A 17,412-nucleotide genomic window follows, 5' to 3' on the forward strand; every position below is an offset into this window, starting at 1 on the left:
AATCAAGATGTCGTCGCGCCCCACTCAAGATTAAGATTAAAATGTTTGTTGTTGTAATATTGTATTAAGACAGATACAAAACACTAGATTCTGTATAACCACTAATATGCTATAAACGTGATGTTTCTTCTAAGTGAGAAAAGTAATAAAATGTTTTATGTATTAAATTCATCGTAATACCCGATGATAAAACCAAAATGTAATACGTTTTTGTTTAGTAGAAATTATGATATTACGCTAAAAAAGTCTTTATATGTTTTTGCAGGTAATTTGAAGGATTAGGACCGATTTGTGAGATTGGATTATGAATAATTATGGATTTATGATTGTTTATAAAGTATATAACGATTAAAATAGTCATAGTTTTACTAAACAACATGAAAAATTATGTTTTAATTTATAGTCTACCATGAACCACCTTTATTCTAAGGCATCTTTAAGCAATTACGAACGAAATTGACCATTCAAAGTTAGCGCGATGAGGCAAGAACAGCATCGTTAATTAATAGAATCAACTGCATTTTCGCTACCTGGAAGCTATTTGTAGTGAATTTCAAGCTAACACAGCTCTGAACTATTGAGTTGAAAGAAAACTAGTGAATAGAATCTTAATAGCTTTAACGAAATAGAAGACGTTTTGAGCGGAATAATGTTACGCAAGCTAAGAGTATATTTCCTAAATACTTATAAAAAGAGTTAATAACAAAACATATTCAATATATTCAACATAAGCAGATCAATTTAATTCCATATACAGTTATTCTATTTCTATTTACTAATTCACTGTGCTTTGATAATCGTTAAAACAACAGTCGTTACTAAAAAATTCATAAAAGTGTTTTTCGATTTACATTAACCTAATGCCAAACGAAATTCATCAATAATGTTACCCTCATAAATTCCCGGACAACCGATGCGTTGTTATCCTGCAACCAAACAATATGTTGGCATGATGGATGCGAGACCCACAGGTATACTTTCAATCAGGTAACTAGATCCAACAGAGATTGATGTCCACTCTGAATTGTATGAATGTTTTCTTTATTTGAACCCTTACAGCCAAATGATTACGCATCAATACGATTGTTTGGCTAAATTATCTAAAATATAATAACAAAATTAGGGCTTAAAAATCTAAAATAAGTAACGTACTAACTATAATACCATGTGAGGACCTAAACAAGTGAATAAGAAACTGCATCGCATCTTTTATTTACTCACAAGTTGAGTGCTGAACGTATAGGTGTAATTGTCCAGGCCAGGTGATAGCAACACGGCCATACATTTCTAAACACTGTTTCTCCCCAACTCAGTGGTTTATTGGTTAATGAAGAGGGTCAAAACCCCTACTTCTACTACTACGTAAAAAAAGGTGGCTAAGTCAGCTGCTTTGAGGTGTCAGTGAGCAGTTTCTGCTATAACATGCGTCGCATCAAAGGAGATGGTTTGCCCTTTACACTCTTATGGTAATAATAATAATAAATAATCAATGACGCTACAACCTTTTTTGGTCTGGGCCTCAGATTTCTGTATCTGTTTCATGATCATTTATGTAATCGTTAATCGAATAGGCAAGTAGGTGATCAGGCTTCTGTGCCTGACGCACGCCATCGACTTTTTGGGTCCAAGGCAAGCCGGTTTCCTTACTATGTTGTCCTTTACCGTTCGAGCAAATGTTAAATGCGAAAGAAAGAAAGTCCATTGGTGTACAGCCGGGTATCAAACCTACGACCTCAGGGATGAGAGTCGCACGCCGAAGCCACTAAGCCAACACTGCTCACCATTAGGTAACTAACTATAATACCAAGTTTAACTTAGGTAATAGGAATTCAAACCAAAGCGTGATTTAATTATGTTGTCGAATGTTTTAAGCATAGCCACTACGGGCTACAGTGTTCTACACGGTCTCTACAATTATCAATACTTTACTTACAATTTCATATCATCATGATTGTACTAAGACGTTGCTGAGGTGCGATCGGATTTGGTCCCTCCAATTAGTGCAGCTTGATACATCCGGCAATTCAATCATGATTGTTACAGCTATGTATATCGCTTATCCCTTTTGAGCCAAATAGTTTGGGTCAGTGAGAGTTGAAGTTGGCAGATATATTGAAGTGACATTTGTAGATAATTGCGAAGTAGTATCAAACTTTTATTACATTGTACATTCCTTTTTGACTTTTGTGGAAACAAACACCCGCCACACCACACCAAACACAACGCAAACCTATACATAAGCAACCCAAAAAACTCACTTTCTTCGCGCAACGCTTTATCTCCTTTCGAGGCCCTTTCATCTTTAACCACTTTCTTAAAAAGAAAATCATTCATTAAAAATCCTTATTGTGCAAAAATTATTTATTTATAAATTTGAGTTATGTAAAGATCCTAAAGACAACACACGGAATCCTAGTGCTGTTATTGTGTACAGTAGCTTTTTCTTTCTTCTTTTCTAAAAATAGTAATAGCATTGTATTATCTTAACCTTTTTGGCACAATTACTTAAAAAGGATCTTCCCTGATGAAAGTTACATCGTAAAGTTTTTTAATTAAATTCAAAATTCTTTAAAAGGCATTACATTTCGTAATGTTTTATTTTATGTTCCACCATAACACTCTAAATAATAAGGAATGCGAGAGTTATTATCTAAAACCTAATAACTGGCTAATCGGAACATATTTCCTTTCGGTACTAAGCCGGCGACACTTTCTGTCCTGCTCACACAGTTATTATCTACTCGTATGATAGGGTTGTCAACACTCAAATTATCATCTTTTTATATTTTTGTTTTGTTGACTTATATCAGATCACTCATCATCATATCTTACATCTCAACCTTCATTAATTCACTCTTACTTGTTTGTATATTTGAATGTGTACGTGTACATGAAGTAAGTTCGACTTTCCTTACATTTATACCATCCCCAAATAAATAACAACATACTACGCAACAACACTATTATTACATTTTTTGTCATGTATTCACGCTGTAATCATTAGATGACTCCACAAGACGGCGTATTTTTTTTTTCTTTTTTACATTTTCGTTCCAACCCTGTCCAAAATTATCACAATTTAGCCGGTCATTAGCGGAGTCGCCCGGGAGAGATATCCCGGTAGCGTGCATAAATCTGAATTTAATGACCGGCACCGCCCGGGCCAGATATTGGCCAACGTTGGGCAATGTAGGGCCACGTGCATCGCCGTACACCCTAACAAATCTTGTTTAGCCTCTATCACAACATTAGCAATTTCAAGTTTCCCTATTATATAATGTTTCCTTTTTTATTCCCTTGTATGTACTTTATGTATGATCATAATTTGTATTTAACAGAGTCTTTGACTAAAGAATAGTTTCAATGAGATATTTTTTATTCTTGGTAAGTAGTGTAGCTTCTACTACAAATAGTATCGGCAATCTTCTTAAGATCAGTTTGGATTAATACCGTCTGCTGGATTCCCATATCGTATGAACATATGACATTACTTCGCCAAGCGTTTAGCGGGTGGACTTGGTGGAAACTTCTGTCAGTATTTTTAAAACGATACTGGTTAAGAGACTATGAAAATAATATGCAACAACGGCTAACGTCCCAAAGGTTCTATGAAAAATTTACAGCCATTTCCTGATTGAATATATTATTACATCATGCTTTTTAACCGATATTTTCATTCGAGCATAAGGAAATCTGCACCAAAAGCTTAAAGTTTAATTAACACGTACGATCCCCTTCGACCTTTTCTATAGGTAGATATTTTTCACTGTTCGTGACGCTATAAAGGTTGTAATTAGACACCGGTGACCCTATTTTAAATGTCGCAAGAGTAAACCTTTGAACGATTGTGTAGCCTATTCTGAATTATTAATTTAATCTATATCTATAACATCTTTATAAGAGTAATCTTTTTTTCTTTTTCACTATATATATATAAATATTTTTAAATATTTTTTGACCATAAAGTAGCCCATGACACCTGCTTGTATTATATCAAAATTCGTGATTCAGTTTTTATCAGTACTTCATAGATTGACTATTAATTATATTGTAAGTTTAAAATAGATGTAATTGGTTAAATAATTCCAAAATTTAAATTTTGTCTCGTGTGGATACGTCACTAATAATTATTTCATATTACCAAGCAAGTCCCTAGGGATAAAATAATAACATGATCGAACTCGAAAACAGTTTTATAATTCTGCTTAAAATAACCAACGTCAAGTGACATATAATAAACAGATAAAATTTCGATGCCTACTCATAATAGATAAACTTAACTGTAATATACAATATCTAATACTGTTAAAAAATAAATCATGGAACGCATAGTTTCGAACGAATACAAGTGAGGTATCTGAATACTGCATACATTATATTTTTGTTGATTATTATTTACATTCGATCCGAAAGAAATTTAAAAAAATAGTATTTATCAATTCCAACAATACAGGTAAGTCTGGCGTGAGTTCTACAGTCACGAATATTTTAATTTTTCACATGGCGTTTATGACATAAATCCCACGACGAAAAATTTCTCTCGGATCACTGAATTGTTAGAGCAGCATCTTACGAAGACTCCTTCCATTGAGCTAAGTCGAGCGGTGGAAAGCGTGTGAAGCATGTTCTTATTTTGCAGGGGGCGTCAGAAGGCAGCGCGCGTAGGTGGATTAAGGTAGCGTTTGTTGTGCGTGCATAGGCTGTACTGTACACTGTCAGATAGCAAAGGGAGCTGTTCCACATCGAATCTAACGAGTTGGCCTTGCTTTTTATTTTACGCTATAAATAACTTATACTATGTATCTGGGTGATTGGATGATTTATATAAATAGACAAGTATAAAATAAAAAATAAACATTATTTTATTTTAAATAAAAAAATAATTCGGTATAAGATTCTCTTTTAAAATTAACTTTGCATAACAATATTACCGAAAGATCTATCAAATTGTACAATAATATACTAATAACTAAAAGTAGTACAAGAGGTCTGTGAACCGACGTGTAATTGTGTTAAATAATTTCAGTGTTTCTTTTACGATAATGACACAGACGGCAGCAAAAAATAATGATATTAATGAGATTATCCTTGTCCAAGCCCTACTAAGTGTAAATTAATTTGTGGTATAATTAGGCCTTTTCGCTTTTATTTTATCACTTTTTGTCCACTTTACGTTTAAATTTCTAACTTCCATATTTTTTTCTGGGTAAATACTTATTTGTTGTCAAAGGCCTAATTGATGGATTTTTGTGAAGTTTATTTGTTTTGTAAAGTCTATATTTTCTTAGGCACTCTCGCCTCCCAACTCGCTAGACTCGACATCGAACGACAGACTCACTCTGCACTTAGTAATCGTCGTGCTGTAACAGTAATTTTGTTTTTGTATTCATTTTCGAGAAGTAATTAGTGTTTTATTGTTATTTTGTCGTTTATTTACATGAAAATAACGTTAATTTCTGTAAAGAGCCAATGTAACACGTACAAAATTTGCCGCTAGTAGTGTATTGGGTATCGCGCTCGGGTGTAAAGGCACATCTGACCCGTGATTTAGTATGATTCGCGTACGTTTATAATACATTGCTTCTTACATTGGAGTATGCGCAAAAAGTACCATATTACTCTAATGTAGATAGTATTGTATTTAACAAGGTTAATTGTACTAGATTCACATTTAATGATAGAAGCATTAGTCAATGATCAGCTAAGACGTCAAAATTGTCATTGTAAGCTATACTATGAATACATTGAGGCTTCCGTAGTTTTCACCAAAGTGAAACTTTTAATATTAATTTTAGTTTATTTTACCGTGTATGTATGTTCGGAAACCGCAAACTTTTTATACCTGTAAGAGTTTCACTTCCTGCGAAAACCTCAATTTCATGAAGACCATTTAGTGTAATGTGCTAATTGTGTTGGTCTGGGTTTGAATTTTGTTCGTTGTTTCATTTTGACTAAAACTGTGTGTAATATGTGTTTTATAGAAGGCTGTGGTTGTTTGTTTCACCAAAGCCTGAAGCTCACAGGGGGTGGATCCAATCATATTGTATGTTGTACATTGTGCCTTAAGTTTTCTTAACCTAGAGCACAACATTGCGATCGCTTAGCGCGTGCGTAATAGTTTAAAGCTCTGTACTTGAGAGACTTACGGCGCAATGTATTGCATAGTGATTGTGATATTCATGGATTTACATCCTGTGTAGTGGAGGCATAATGGTGGAATGCGGTCGCGTGTCGGGGCGGCGGCGACTGACAGAGTGCTAGTATCACGACAGCATTAATAAATTGAAACACACTTATAGATAGAGCTTTTTTACCTCTGCGAACTATGTGGCCATTTTTTTTTTAAAATAGATGTAAATAATAATTGTTCAATTTCTATTATCGAATAGTATGTCACAATATTTTGCAATGTAAGAATTGATGCTATGAAACAATTGCGTTATAAACTAAATTTTATACTATTTCTTATTGCTATCGTGATTGAAGCCCTGAACCAAATCTTGCTAGGGTCATATTTGTCCGTCACGCACCGATAACCGCCAAAATTGTCAATCTGGGGTTTAATTGGCCTGGTCGGGTTTACCGCCGCGCCACGCAACACCGCTAGGCTTATGTGGTGTCGCTCGTGGCCGATAGAAACGTTAATCAAAGTGCCCTTTGAACAGTTCGTGGAAAACTTTTATCGAATTCGTTTGACGGATTAAAAAACATATGTTTGATTTTATAGTCGAAGATCGTGATTGTAATTTAATTAAAAATACCTTTAATACACTAAATAAATATTACAATTCCAAGTTTGATAAAAGTTTTTCACTTTGATTTTAATTAGCGTTCTTCGGCCATCGGTGTTGCACCAGTGTGCAGGACACTGACTAAGGTGTATATTTCCTCACAGATCGCAAGTTGTTCGTGGGGATGCTCAGCAAGCAACAGACGGAAGAGGATGTACGCCAATTGTTTACGCCGTTCGGTACTATAGAAGAGTGCTCCATACTTAGGGGACCCGACGGCTCGAGTAAAGGTTAGTTTTTCAAGCCTTATAACAATCTATCTTTAAAATAAAATTTACGTATTGTATCCATGCAGATCCTCCATGATCTTTATCATCAGTACTACTTTAGGAATTTACAAAAGTGTCCAAATATTATTTGTATCAATATTACTATTTTTTTTAATTCATTTATAAAAATATGATGACAAAACTAAGATAATACTGAGGATAACATTATTTTGAAATAAAAAATCATCAAGATTGAGGGTTTGTTTTATATTTTATTAGTAACGTATATGATCTTCGAAATTCAACAAGAAATATTCAAGTAAAACGATATTTATATAAATAAAATAATAAATTAACTAAAATACATTTAATTCGTGAATAACACGAAATGCAAAACCAGTAACCGAGGCTCATTTTGGCAGTTAGCGACATCTACCGCAGGCGAACTAGTGAAATGTTTAGGTAATTCAAATTGAAACACGGCCACGAAACTCGTCATGCGACAGCGTTACGCAACTTTAATTTCATTTTGACGAAATTTCGCCGGATTTTAATTGAGTTTGCGCTCGTAAACTGCGATGACGCGCCGCGGTTTTTTCGACGCCTGAACGTCTTTATTTACGCGTTGAAGTGGATTCGTTGGTTTACAATATATTTCGTAGATATACTGTTTTATAACAATTAATGAGGGACCTCAAATTCTTCGATATTAATATTCTTATTTTATAGTTGGGTTTGGTGTTATATTAGTTTAAAAAGTATTATTTTACCGAGATTAAAATCAAGAGATTTGTTTAATAACTCATCTACAGAGGCAGTTAAATTAGTAATTACTACATTGTCAGAATTATAATTATGTGCTAATTAAAAAAGTGAAACAATTTACACCAAAACATACACATCATATGTATAGTACTCGTAATTTTAATTACAATTAATTCATTATTTAATTTTAAGCATGTAGTCCAAATTGTAATGATTTAATGACACACGGCGCCGCGGTGCGATAAACTCATTTTACGATCTTTCAGTCATCGTTGGCGACGGTTTAATTATAAATTAAGTGGAATTTCAGCACGAAAAGCTTCCTGATGTTCCAAATTGAAAAAGTAATCAAGCTTCTTTAGTAGATACTTTAGATTGGTTACAGAGGAACATAAAAGACACAGAAGGCTGATCACCTACTTACTGATAAACGCTCGAGTTTTGTATTCGTAATGGTAGCGAGCTACTGTCAGACCTTTCCAATGGAAAAAGCGTTCGTTTTAATGACTTTAATGTGTGAATATGGGTCTTGTAGTAGTAATTTCAGTATCATTTACTACTAGAAAGCTCTTAAATAACTACTTAGTACAAATAAAATTTCGTATAACATTCTGTTGAGCCAAACAGTACGCCTCGGCACGCGTGAAGTGTGAACTATATTGAGGATATTTTACGATTCAGCAGTAATGGTGCCGTAAAGAGCTGGGGTTTGCGGCGATTTAATGATGCTTATTCACCGTGACCTGGCCTTATTCTGCACAAGTGATGTCACTATGTAATATTGGAACATGGAAATAAATGAACTGGACTGCAAATTCTATTCCTATCGTTACATAAACAACTTTTAATAAATATAATTCAAGAAATAAATAAGAAAGATGCTGACTGAGCAATCACTCAGACAATCAAGTCAATCAGTCTAGTTATTAGTTATTTTAAAGAAATGTTGGTATTTTAAATTAAAAGGCATATTTCTTTACAATCAACTAGATTAGCCGAATGCTGAAACTGAAGCGATTATTGTTTCATTGGGAATCGAAGGCAGAACCTCTATACAGGGTTGTAAAGTTCGTGATTAAGTGGGCACGGGGTTGCAGATATCATCGATTTCATTGATTCATTTTAAATAATTGTACAAAGTAGTAATTTTTGTTGAATGTTTAATGTTTGGAGTTTATATAAAAAAATAAATTTGGAATCTAAATAATTCTGTTTTACTCTCTGTAATATTTTTATAAATTACTTCAACAAAGATTTTCAAGGATAATATTTAACAAGTTTCTAGTAAAATTCTTGAAACGGATGGTAATTTAAAATTGTTAAACTTCTGAAGCCTACTTGAATAATAATTTAAATTTGAAAACAAAGCTTATTATTATTCTAGTGCCAAACTTCGTCTAATCTTTATAGGGCTTTTATTTTGTCTGTACAAAAGACACGGAAGCGTAGTTGAGGCACTCCATTCTACCACAGTAATCTATTATTTTGTATGAAAGTAAGTTATTACTTTTTATCAAACAATTTCATGAAATAAACTCGATTTCATTTCTGCTTTTGTTTAAAGTTAAAAATATTTAGGAAATTTTACAAACATCTATTTGAAATCTTTTGAATTTAGAATGTGATAATGTCACTCACATTCCAAATTCAAAAATATCACAGTATTAGCACGATCGTTACCCGGTTTCAGATCACAATGTCATTCGTTTTACACATCTTTTCTCGCTCGATTCGAAACAAATGGGTTTCGAGTCGTAATTTGCTGAATAGGCCCATATCAGATAGGGCAAAAACTCCGCGATCCGTAACTCGGATACGCTACGTTACATAATCGCTAGCAAAGGGGATGCCCACATTTATTATTGTCCTTTGTAAGGGAAAACGTGGAATGAGGTTATAACGAAATGCGTGTACGGGACACACGAATTGGAAGGATATTTTATTTATTTTCACTTGAGCGTCACTATTGCTTAGATATTTAATTTGAATAGTTCCATACCTAGTACTTCACCTCCGACACTGACCTCTACAGTTCACATCAGCTCTTTGTGGCGATCTCTTGAGCTGTCATCGCTTTCCATCCCGAGCTTTGCCCTTTCGCCTTTATTATCTTTGAATTTGAATGTGATTTTGCCTATCCTTTCGGTCGTTTTACTTATCATTACTATCTTCAACTGTTCTATTACTAATAGTAAATTTCTTGGAAATATGTTTTTTATCGCAGTACTCTACGTTAAATTCTGTGTCTATGTGTGTCTGGTAGATTATTTTATTTATATATTTCGTAATACTAACATAAATTATACATACCATAAAACAATATAATGATATAGCCAAATATGTAATACATACTATGTATAAATAGTTTCAAACATTTACGTTATTTACATATACCTAATTCGCCTGTGTTGTGTGATGGTGTGAAATAAGGGTGTGCTCATAATGCCGGATAAGTCAAACAAGTCAAGGCTTAAATCGTTGAATCTTGGGGTCTTTCGTTTTTATAGAACAGCTAGCAAGCGGGAATGAGGCTTCTCACACTTACAATCAAACATAATTCCTTAAACGGCTTTGTTTTTAGTATTTAATTACTCATAGTTGCAATGAAACAAGTGAAGTCTATTAATCTATGAAGTATTTATAGCATTTTCTTACTCTTTATTTGAATCTAAGGAATATAAAGACAGTATTGTCTTTTGTTAACATAGCTTTTACACATTACATGTATTCTTATAAACTTATAATTATTTTACATAATTTTAATTTAATAATTTCCGACGTTTCGCGTGCTTTACAGCGTGCGTGGTCACCAAGACCACGTGATTTAAAATTATGTCAACTAATTATAGGTTTATAATAATACATATCTTCAATGCGGTTAAAAAGTGTTTTCATTTAATATAAAGATTCTAAGTATCTAAGCAATTTTGCGTCCCGTGTGTCTTATGCAAAACCAACGAAACATGTGAAGTGGTAAAATTGAAATCCCATTGCGTGGGACAGGGATCGCGGCGTGATTCGCGATATTTTATTGCCGACACCTTATCTCTTACGAACTCCATATTTCGGAACGTGACTTAGATTTGTGAGACCTTTATAAGCTGTTTTATTGAAACGTTATCAATATCTTTAAGGTGCTTGAATGTGGTTGTTCGAATGGTGGAGTATTTTTTCTATTTAAGACGTCTTTTATTGATATTAATACTTGTAGTTGATGTTTTTAATATCATATTAAATACTTCTTTGAAGTTCTACCATACTGAGTACCCTGATGTGCAGGTCTCCCTAGCCTAAGTTTAGGGGCTCTAACATCCACTAAAACAATGTAACTTGTTATTGAAACATTTTGAATTTGTTATACTAAATAAACAGTAATTTGGTCGCCAGGCGAAAGATACGCTGTCAATAAATCAATATAAAAATGACACGTTTGCTTGTACATTTAAGTCCTAACTAGCTGACGTGGCAAACTTTGTTTTACCTTATAAATGATAAAAGATTTTTTTGATAAACAAGCTCAACAACTTTTCTAGAACTGAATAATATATCTACAAGGTACATAAAGCTCATGAAACTCACAGATAACGTGACTTCGTATTGTCAAAAGTAGATTCAGAGATTACTCCCAACCTCACGTACTTTATTTATAATATAAGTATAGATTGTTGTTCATAGCCTTGATACACGTATTAATATAACTTTAGAGTTTCCAAAATATTATAAGCTACTATTTCTTATTGCAGAAAGCTTTTATAAACAAATAGCCTTTAAGATACATATGCCGCCAGATTTATTAGCCTAAGTGACGTCGAGAATATCGGTTTTAAAAAGTTATTTAAAAAAAGGTATTCTTAAAAAGTTCTCCACTGTGAGACTGAACGCACCTGTCTTATGACCGTGGAATATCACTGTTAGGTCTTAGACGTATGTTGTCAAATTTGTCGGTAATTTCACTTCAGCAATTCCTTTGACTCTCCCATTCCTCGTCAAGACTCTTAGATAAAATGCCTACTGCAAGCCTTAAGGACCCTTGAGGCTTAAGCGGTCTAAAACATTTTTATGACGTCTTTAGCTTTAGCTGGATAATATTAAATGCTAGGTAGAAAGCCAAAGTTCACTGGTCACTCATTACACATTTCCACATCTGGATGCTACAGTGTAACGTCACGTGACGTCAACGCCACAAATCAACCGCGTAGCGCGGGAAATTACAGCGCGTGAACAGCCGGCCCTTTGCTGTGGTTAACACAACGCAACGCTCTCGTCGTTTTAATTTACTGTTTAGATCTAACTAATATTTTCTCTCTACAGTTATAATAAAGGTATAATAGATATGCAATAAACTGGTAGAATATCTGTGTAATATACTTATCGACATATGAAACTGAATTAATTTACTTTTATTGTTTTATTTTTACATATAAAAGTTTACGGCATTAGATACAAAAACAAACGTGAAAAAGACCAACCTTATTTCAATAACTGTGATTACTAATTACAATTTTAATAGTTTACAAAGATACAAATAAAAGAAGGGTTTAACTCATCTTATTACTTAATGTATATTACCTATATATTATTACTTTTATCAATTTAATTATAATAATCAATTGTATCCTTGCTTCGTTTCAATTTACATTATAATATATACTAATGACTAATTTTATTCTTATACAGTAATATACTTTGTTTTGTGTATAAATTGTCATACTGCCAATTAAGTTTCAATTATCCCAATAAATATTTATCATGTCGACATGACAACTTCAATTGCCTGTGATGTCATTATACATTCGCTCGAATATTCAGTCCATATATTACTTGGTAATGACCAGCCGCATTCCACAAATGTGTAATTCCCTGCTTATTACCGACAGAAACCTGAAACGCTGCAAAGATATATTAGGCATATAAGATAATTCAAACTTTGAAATGAATTCGACCAAATCATTTACCTCGTGTCATAAATGATCACGAAACAGATACAGAAATCTGAGGCATAAAAGAGTTGTAGCACCTCTAGTATTTTTGTCACACACATTATAAATTATGATTTATAAGATTATGTAATCTATGGATCATGAAAATATTGTATATTATCTGAAAATAATTAAAAATTAATTCGTGAAACGTTCTTATTTAGTTTATAATTATTGCTAAATCAACTAAAAGTACCAGAACCCCAAAAAGACACAAATCTGAAGGAGTAGCCTTTAGAGTGGTTGTGGTCTGGACTAAATTACAAATACCTATACTTAGAAACTAAAAACTATCAAAAATAATGAAACAAATACGTTATAATTAACGTAACAACTATTAAGACACACCGCTGTCTCATAAAATTGTATGCGAAGAGTTCAAAATTATCTTTCATATGTGATAAAAATGAAAATAATATTAGTTTTATCATAATAAAGTATTAAATTATACTTATAAATAGAAGGTTTAAATCACTGTAGTTAAATATAAATAATCTGGCTGGTATATAGACGCTTGAGGTTGTTTAACTATAAAAAGGAACATTTCTTTCACTATATGCATCCATCTTCACGTATATTATAAATTCATATATTGATGTACTTTTAATTGGTACTTAGTTCATATTAATACTAATATATAAAAACATAATAATATATATTAAAAACACTAAATGGTTTATTGAAATTCATTAACTATATTTTTGAAATATTAGAATCGAGAAACATGCCAATTGCTTTCATCAACTACAGTATTTCATGCTGATAATCATGAAAGAAATACGGCCTATGCTGGCCGACGCCGATGGGTTTCCGAGATACGCCTAATGATCTATATATCTTTATTAATTATAATATTATTCTAAATTTAACTCAAGCTCTAAAATTATTAATAAATGATATTTGAATGAAGATATTCTTAATTTAATATATGTTTTATGATTGCGAAATGTAAGAATTTATAAATCAAAAACTAAATTAAATTAATTATGATTCAATAAAGACATTTAAAATATTCATTTAAAACAGTTGTCAGTGTCATAGATAAGACTTTCAATAATGGCGGCAATTATACAAGACGTCGCGTACAGATAATAATTGATATTCAATAGAAACTATACCTTTGCCTAGCTATAGTTTTTTAAACAAAAATGATAGTAATTTCAGAATACGATTTTGTTAAATATAGTAGCGTAAATTGACTATTTGTTGAGACACTTTAAAAAAAATCTACAACCTTTTTTTTAGGTCTGTGCCTTAGATTTATTTATCTGTTTCGTGTGATGATTTGTCATTCTAATAGGCAAGTCACTGATCAGCCTCCTGTGCCTGATACACGCTGACAACTTTTTGGGTCTAAATCAAGCCGGTTTCCTCACGATGTTTTCCTTCACCGTTCGAGAGATTGGTAAATGTGCACATAGAATTAAAGTCCATTGGTGCACAGCCGAGGAACGAATCTACGACTTCAGGGATGAGAGTCGCATGCTTAAGCCACAAGTCAACAATGCTCAGATACTTTACTGCCTTTTATTTACAGGAGTTTTACACATTTAATATCCAATATACACATTTAAGTAAGCAAGATGTTTCCATGTTTCTCGTCTATAGCCTGAATAAATAATTATATAAATGTTATTATTAAATGCGTAATGCGTCTGTATTGTACTTTAAATTAAACAATCACTGCGTTATGTTCAAGATAGTCCTACTCAATCTCCTCTATCATCCAGAAAGTCTGTAAGGTCTCCCTCACATAGGTACGATTTATGTTCTGTCATTACCCCGGCAATATCACGGTAATGAGGCGATCCCGGGAAATGAGGTATTATTCAAACACCTCTCGTATAATAAGTGACTTTGGACGTAAATATAAACAGTGTAAATTAAACTGTACCATGTTCACTTAACCCATGCGTTTACGCATCGTGATTTTTAAATTTGGAATACTGGTATGATAATTAATTACTTTTTATGAAACACATCTTTAGAAGTAATACGTAACCTAGATTTTCAAAAGGCTTAAGGATTATTAGAGTACAAAGGGGGTAATGCAAGTAGAAAAATGGATATCTGCCGTACTAAATAATGATTTTGTGTTAGCTTATATTTCAACTTCCACATACAAATCCGTTACAGTGTTTCATAACGAACTGAAATAATAATTAAAATAAACTAGGAAAACAGTTCAATAGCCATTTATTCATTTATTTATTTATTGTACCTTATTTACAGATTAAAACGAAACATCGATACAATTAAAAGCGGAAATGAAATCATAAATAACAATCAAAGTAGCATCTTTAAGTTAACAAGGCATGCGATCTTTCAAGTGGTGATTAATTCACAGTACCGATTCGGCGCGTAATCATGACGTCGCGTTTTGATTTTTGCTACGTCAGGATTTAAACGCCCGATATATTGATACTGACTCTTGAATGTTAACTTTAGTGAATACTAAATCGATTTGAATGGAGTGCTTATCATCGTGATTCGAGTAGTTTTTATCCTTTAATAAATTATTGTGATAAACTATAGTTTGGCCCATAGTTGTATAATGGAAATCCATAGATGCGATTAAAAGACAAATTATCCAATTTTAATATTCCAACTAACTTGGAATTAACTTTTTCTCTTTCCTGTTATCTCCCATCTTTCATTGCATCTCATCTTAGGTCAAAGAATCGTTCGAATATTGCTGACTAGATCTTAAGGAATCAGAAAATCTTAATGAGATCTCGCCTTATGGTGCCGACTTTTCTGGATTAGTTAACAGTAATTCTTTGTGAATGTTTCTGTTATCTCTATAATCTCATTATTGTTTGTATAAAATCACTTTTTTCTGAAATCAAATTAGATAACACAGATAAATATTTAGTAATATAAAGCAAAATCTAAAGTGCATTTTGTTTGATTGTTATGTTTTACGGAGTTTCGACACGAACACGAAGTGAACGACGGATCATTCCGTTGGATCCATCACAAATGAAGCAAAACTCCTCATGGCGTATTGCGTCTTTTGTTTTACACTAAGCTTCAGGTTACTTCTAATTATGCCCGGGCGTATTTATTCATTTATGGACATATAGATATGATGACATCTAAATATTGAGATATGCCAAAATGCATACAAATATTTCAGTCTATTTAGAGTTCGATTGTAACATGAGTCTGTAAGACGTTGTGTTGATTTAACACGATCTCACCCTTCCAATCAGATAACGGGGTTATCTAAAGCCCTTTTCGCTTTGTGGCGGAATTGGATTGTAATGTACTACTGTGCAAATTCGTACAAGTGCTAAGTAAAAAGTTACATTGGCAAATGTAACTTTTTACTGTAAGTATCATAATGTAAGTGAAGTTTTATAATTACAATACAATTTTACAAACAAGTTGGTTAACACTTGAAATTAACTTTACATTTACTTTTACTGACCTTGGAACAGATTGAGTCAGGTAGTTTGATTTACGTTACGAGAACCAATAACAAAGCTTTCCTATAACATCGAACATGGAGTAAAAAGTAACCAAGGCGTACGCGATTACCTCAGTAATTCTATCAGGGTGTAATGAATCACGCCTCCAGTTGATTACAGCTCAGCCGCCGGAGGTTTGAGAGGGGGGGGATGCAAAACGGTATTCCTGTTCATTAACCGTCGACAGCGTGACAACGAGGTGGAATGATGACTTGTCATATTGTGTATAATGTTATGAACTTAAGCGAGCGCGGCCAATGGACATTTAAATAAATTTAGTCTTAATTAACCTGCTGGAAATGTTAAGCAAACGACAAAACGATGGTGGGTTAAATAACCCAACATAGACAAATGTCTATGTTTGGTCTCAATACCTATGGATTCTTAGATCACACAAGAGCGACGCGATCATTTCCCTGATCTGATCCCTTTATCCACTCATAATCGAACGAAACGCGCTATCGTTTCGAATTTCGTTTTATATTATCACTAGTTGATATTTCCTAACAATTCCCTCTAACAATTTTGCTATAATAGTTTTCTTTAAATACTTACCAATAATCTCAACTATCCGCTACAGTATATTACTTAAGGCAGCTCATATAATGACATTTAGGAGCGGCATAATTCACATTGTGCGATCTCTAGTGGCCTACATTTAAGCCTTCTAGTAAATATTGTAATACACGATGACAAAGTAATACTAAACATTAGCATAGTCTTTGTAGCATACTGCTTCGTATTAGATGTAGGTATCTTCTTGCTATTAATGTTGTTAAGAAAGCTAAACAATAATCAAAACAGTAAGTAATTTTAATCAAATATAAATATATTTTTAATAGTATATGTTCTAAATACAGTTATACTGTAAAACGAGCACAAGTTATTAATGCCTATTAATTCAAAACATTATTTATTGTGTCTGTATAAAGGCACATACATAAATCATATAACTAGCACGAACCATATATCTTATATCATAACAAAGTATCTAAATTCTTTCTGAGTTCATTTCTGTTCAAAGTGTAAGCAAAGCTTGTTTTGTCCCAGCGGTGCTCAAAAGCTGTCATTATAAAATTCAGCCCGTGGGCATAGAGGAGTTCTAGCTCACTATCTACTTAATAGTCGATAAAACGGTCTGAAGCGCTCCCCAAAGGTCACTTCACCGAATATATACTCGGATTTTGCTTAGAAA

At 33.0% G+C, this 17,412-nt stretch overlaps 1 protein-coding gene across 1 annotated transcript in view; it reads left to right on the forward strand.

Moving 5' to 3' along the window:
* The window catches only part of LOC123719959 (CUGBP Elav-like family member 4), a 343,252-nt gene that overhangs the window by 245,889 nt on the left and 79,951 nt on the right, over nt 1-17,412 (forward strand). The window contains exon 3 of the mRNA XM_045676305.1: nt 6,896-7,021. Within this exon, the coding sequence (XP_045532261.1) occupies nt 6,896-7,021 (126 nt within the window). The remainder of the gene's footprint in view (nt 1-6,895; nt 7,022-17,412) is intronic.

This window comes from Pieris brassicae, chromosome 2, assembly GCF_905147105.1.
Source record: "Pieris brassicae chromosome 2, ilPieBrab1.1, whole genome shotgun sequence".
NCBI lineage: Eukaryota > Metazoa > Arthropoda > Insecta > Lepidoptera > Pieridae > Pieris > Pieris brassicae.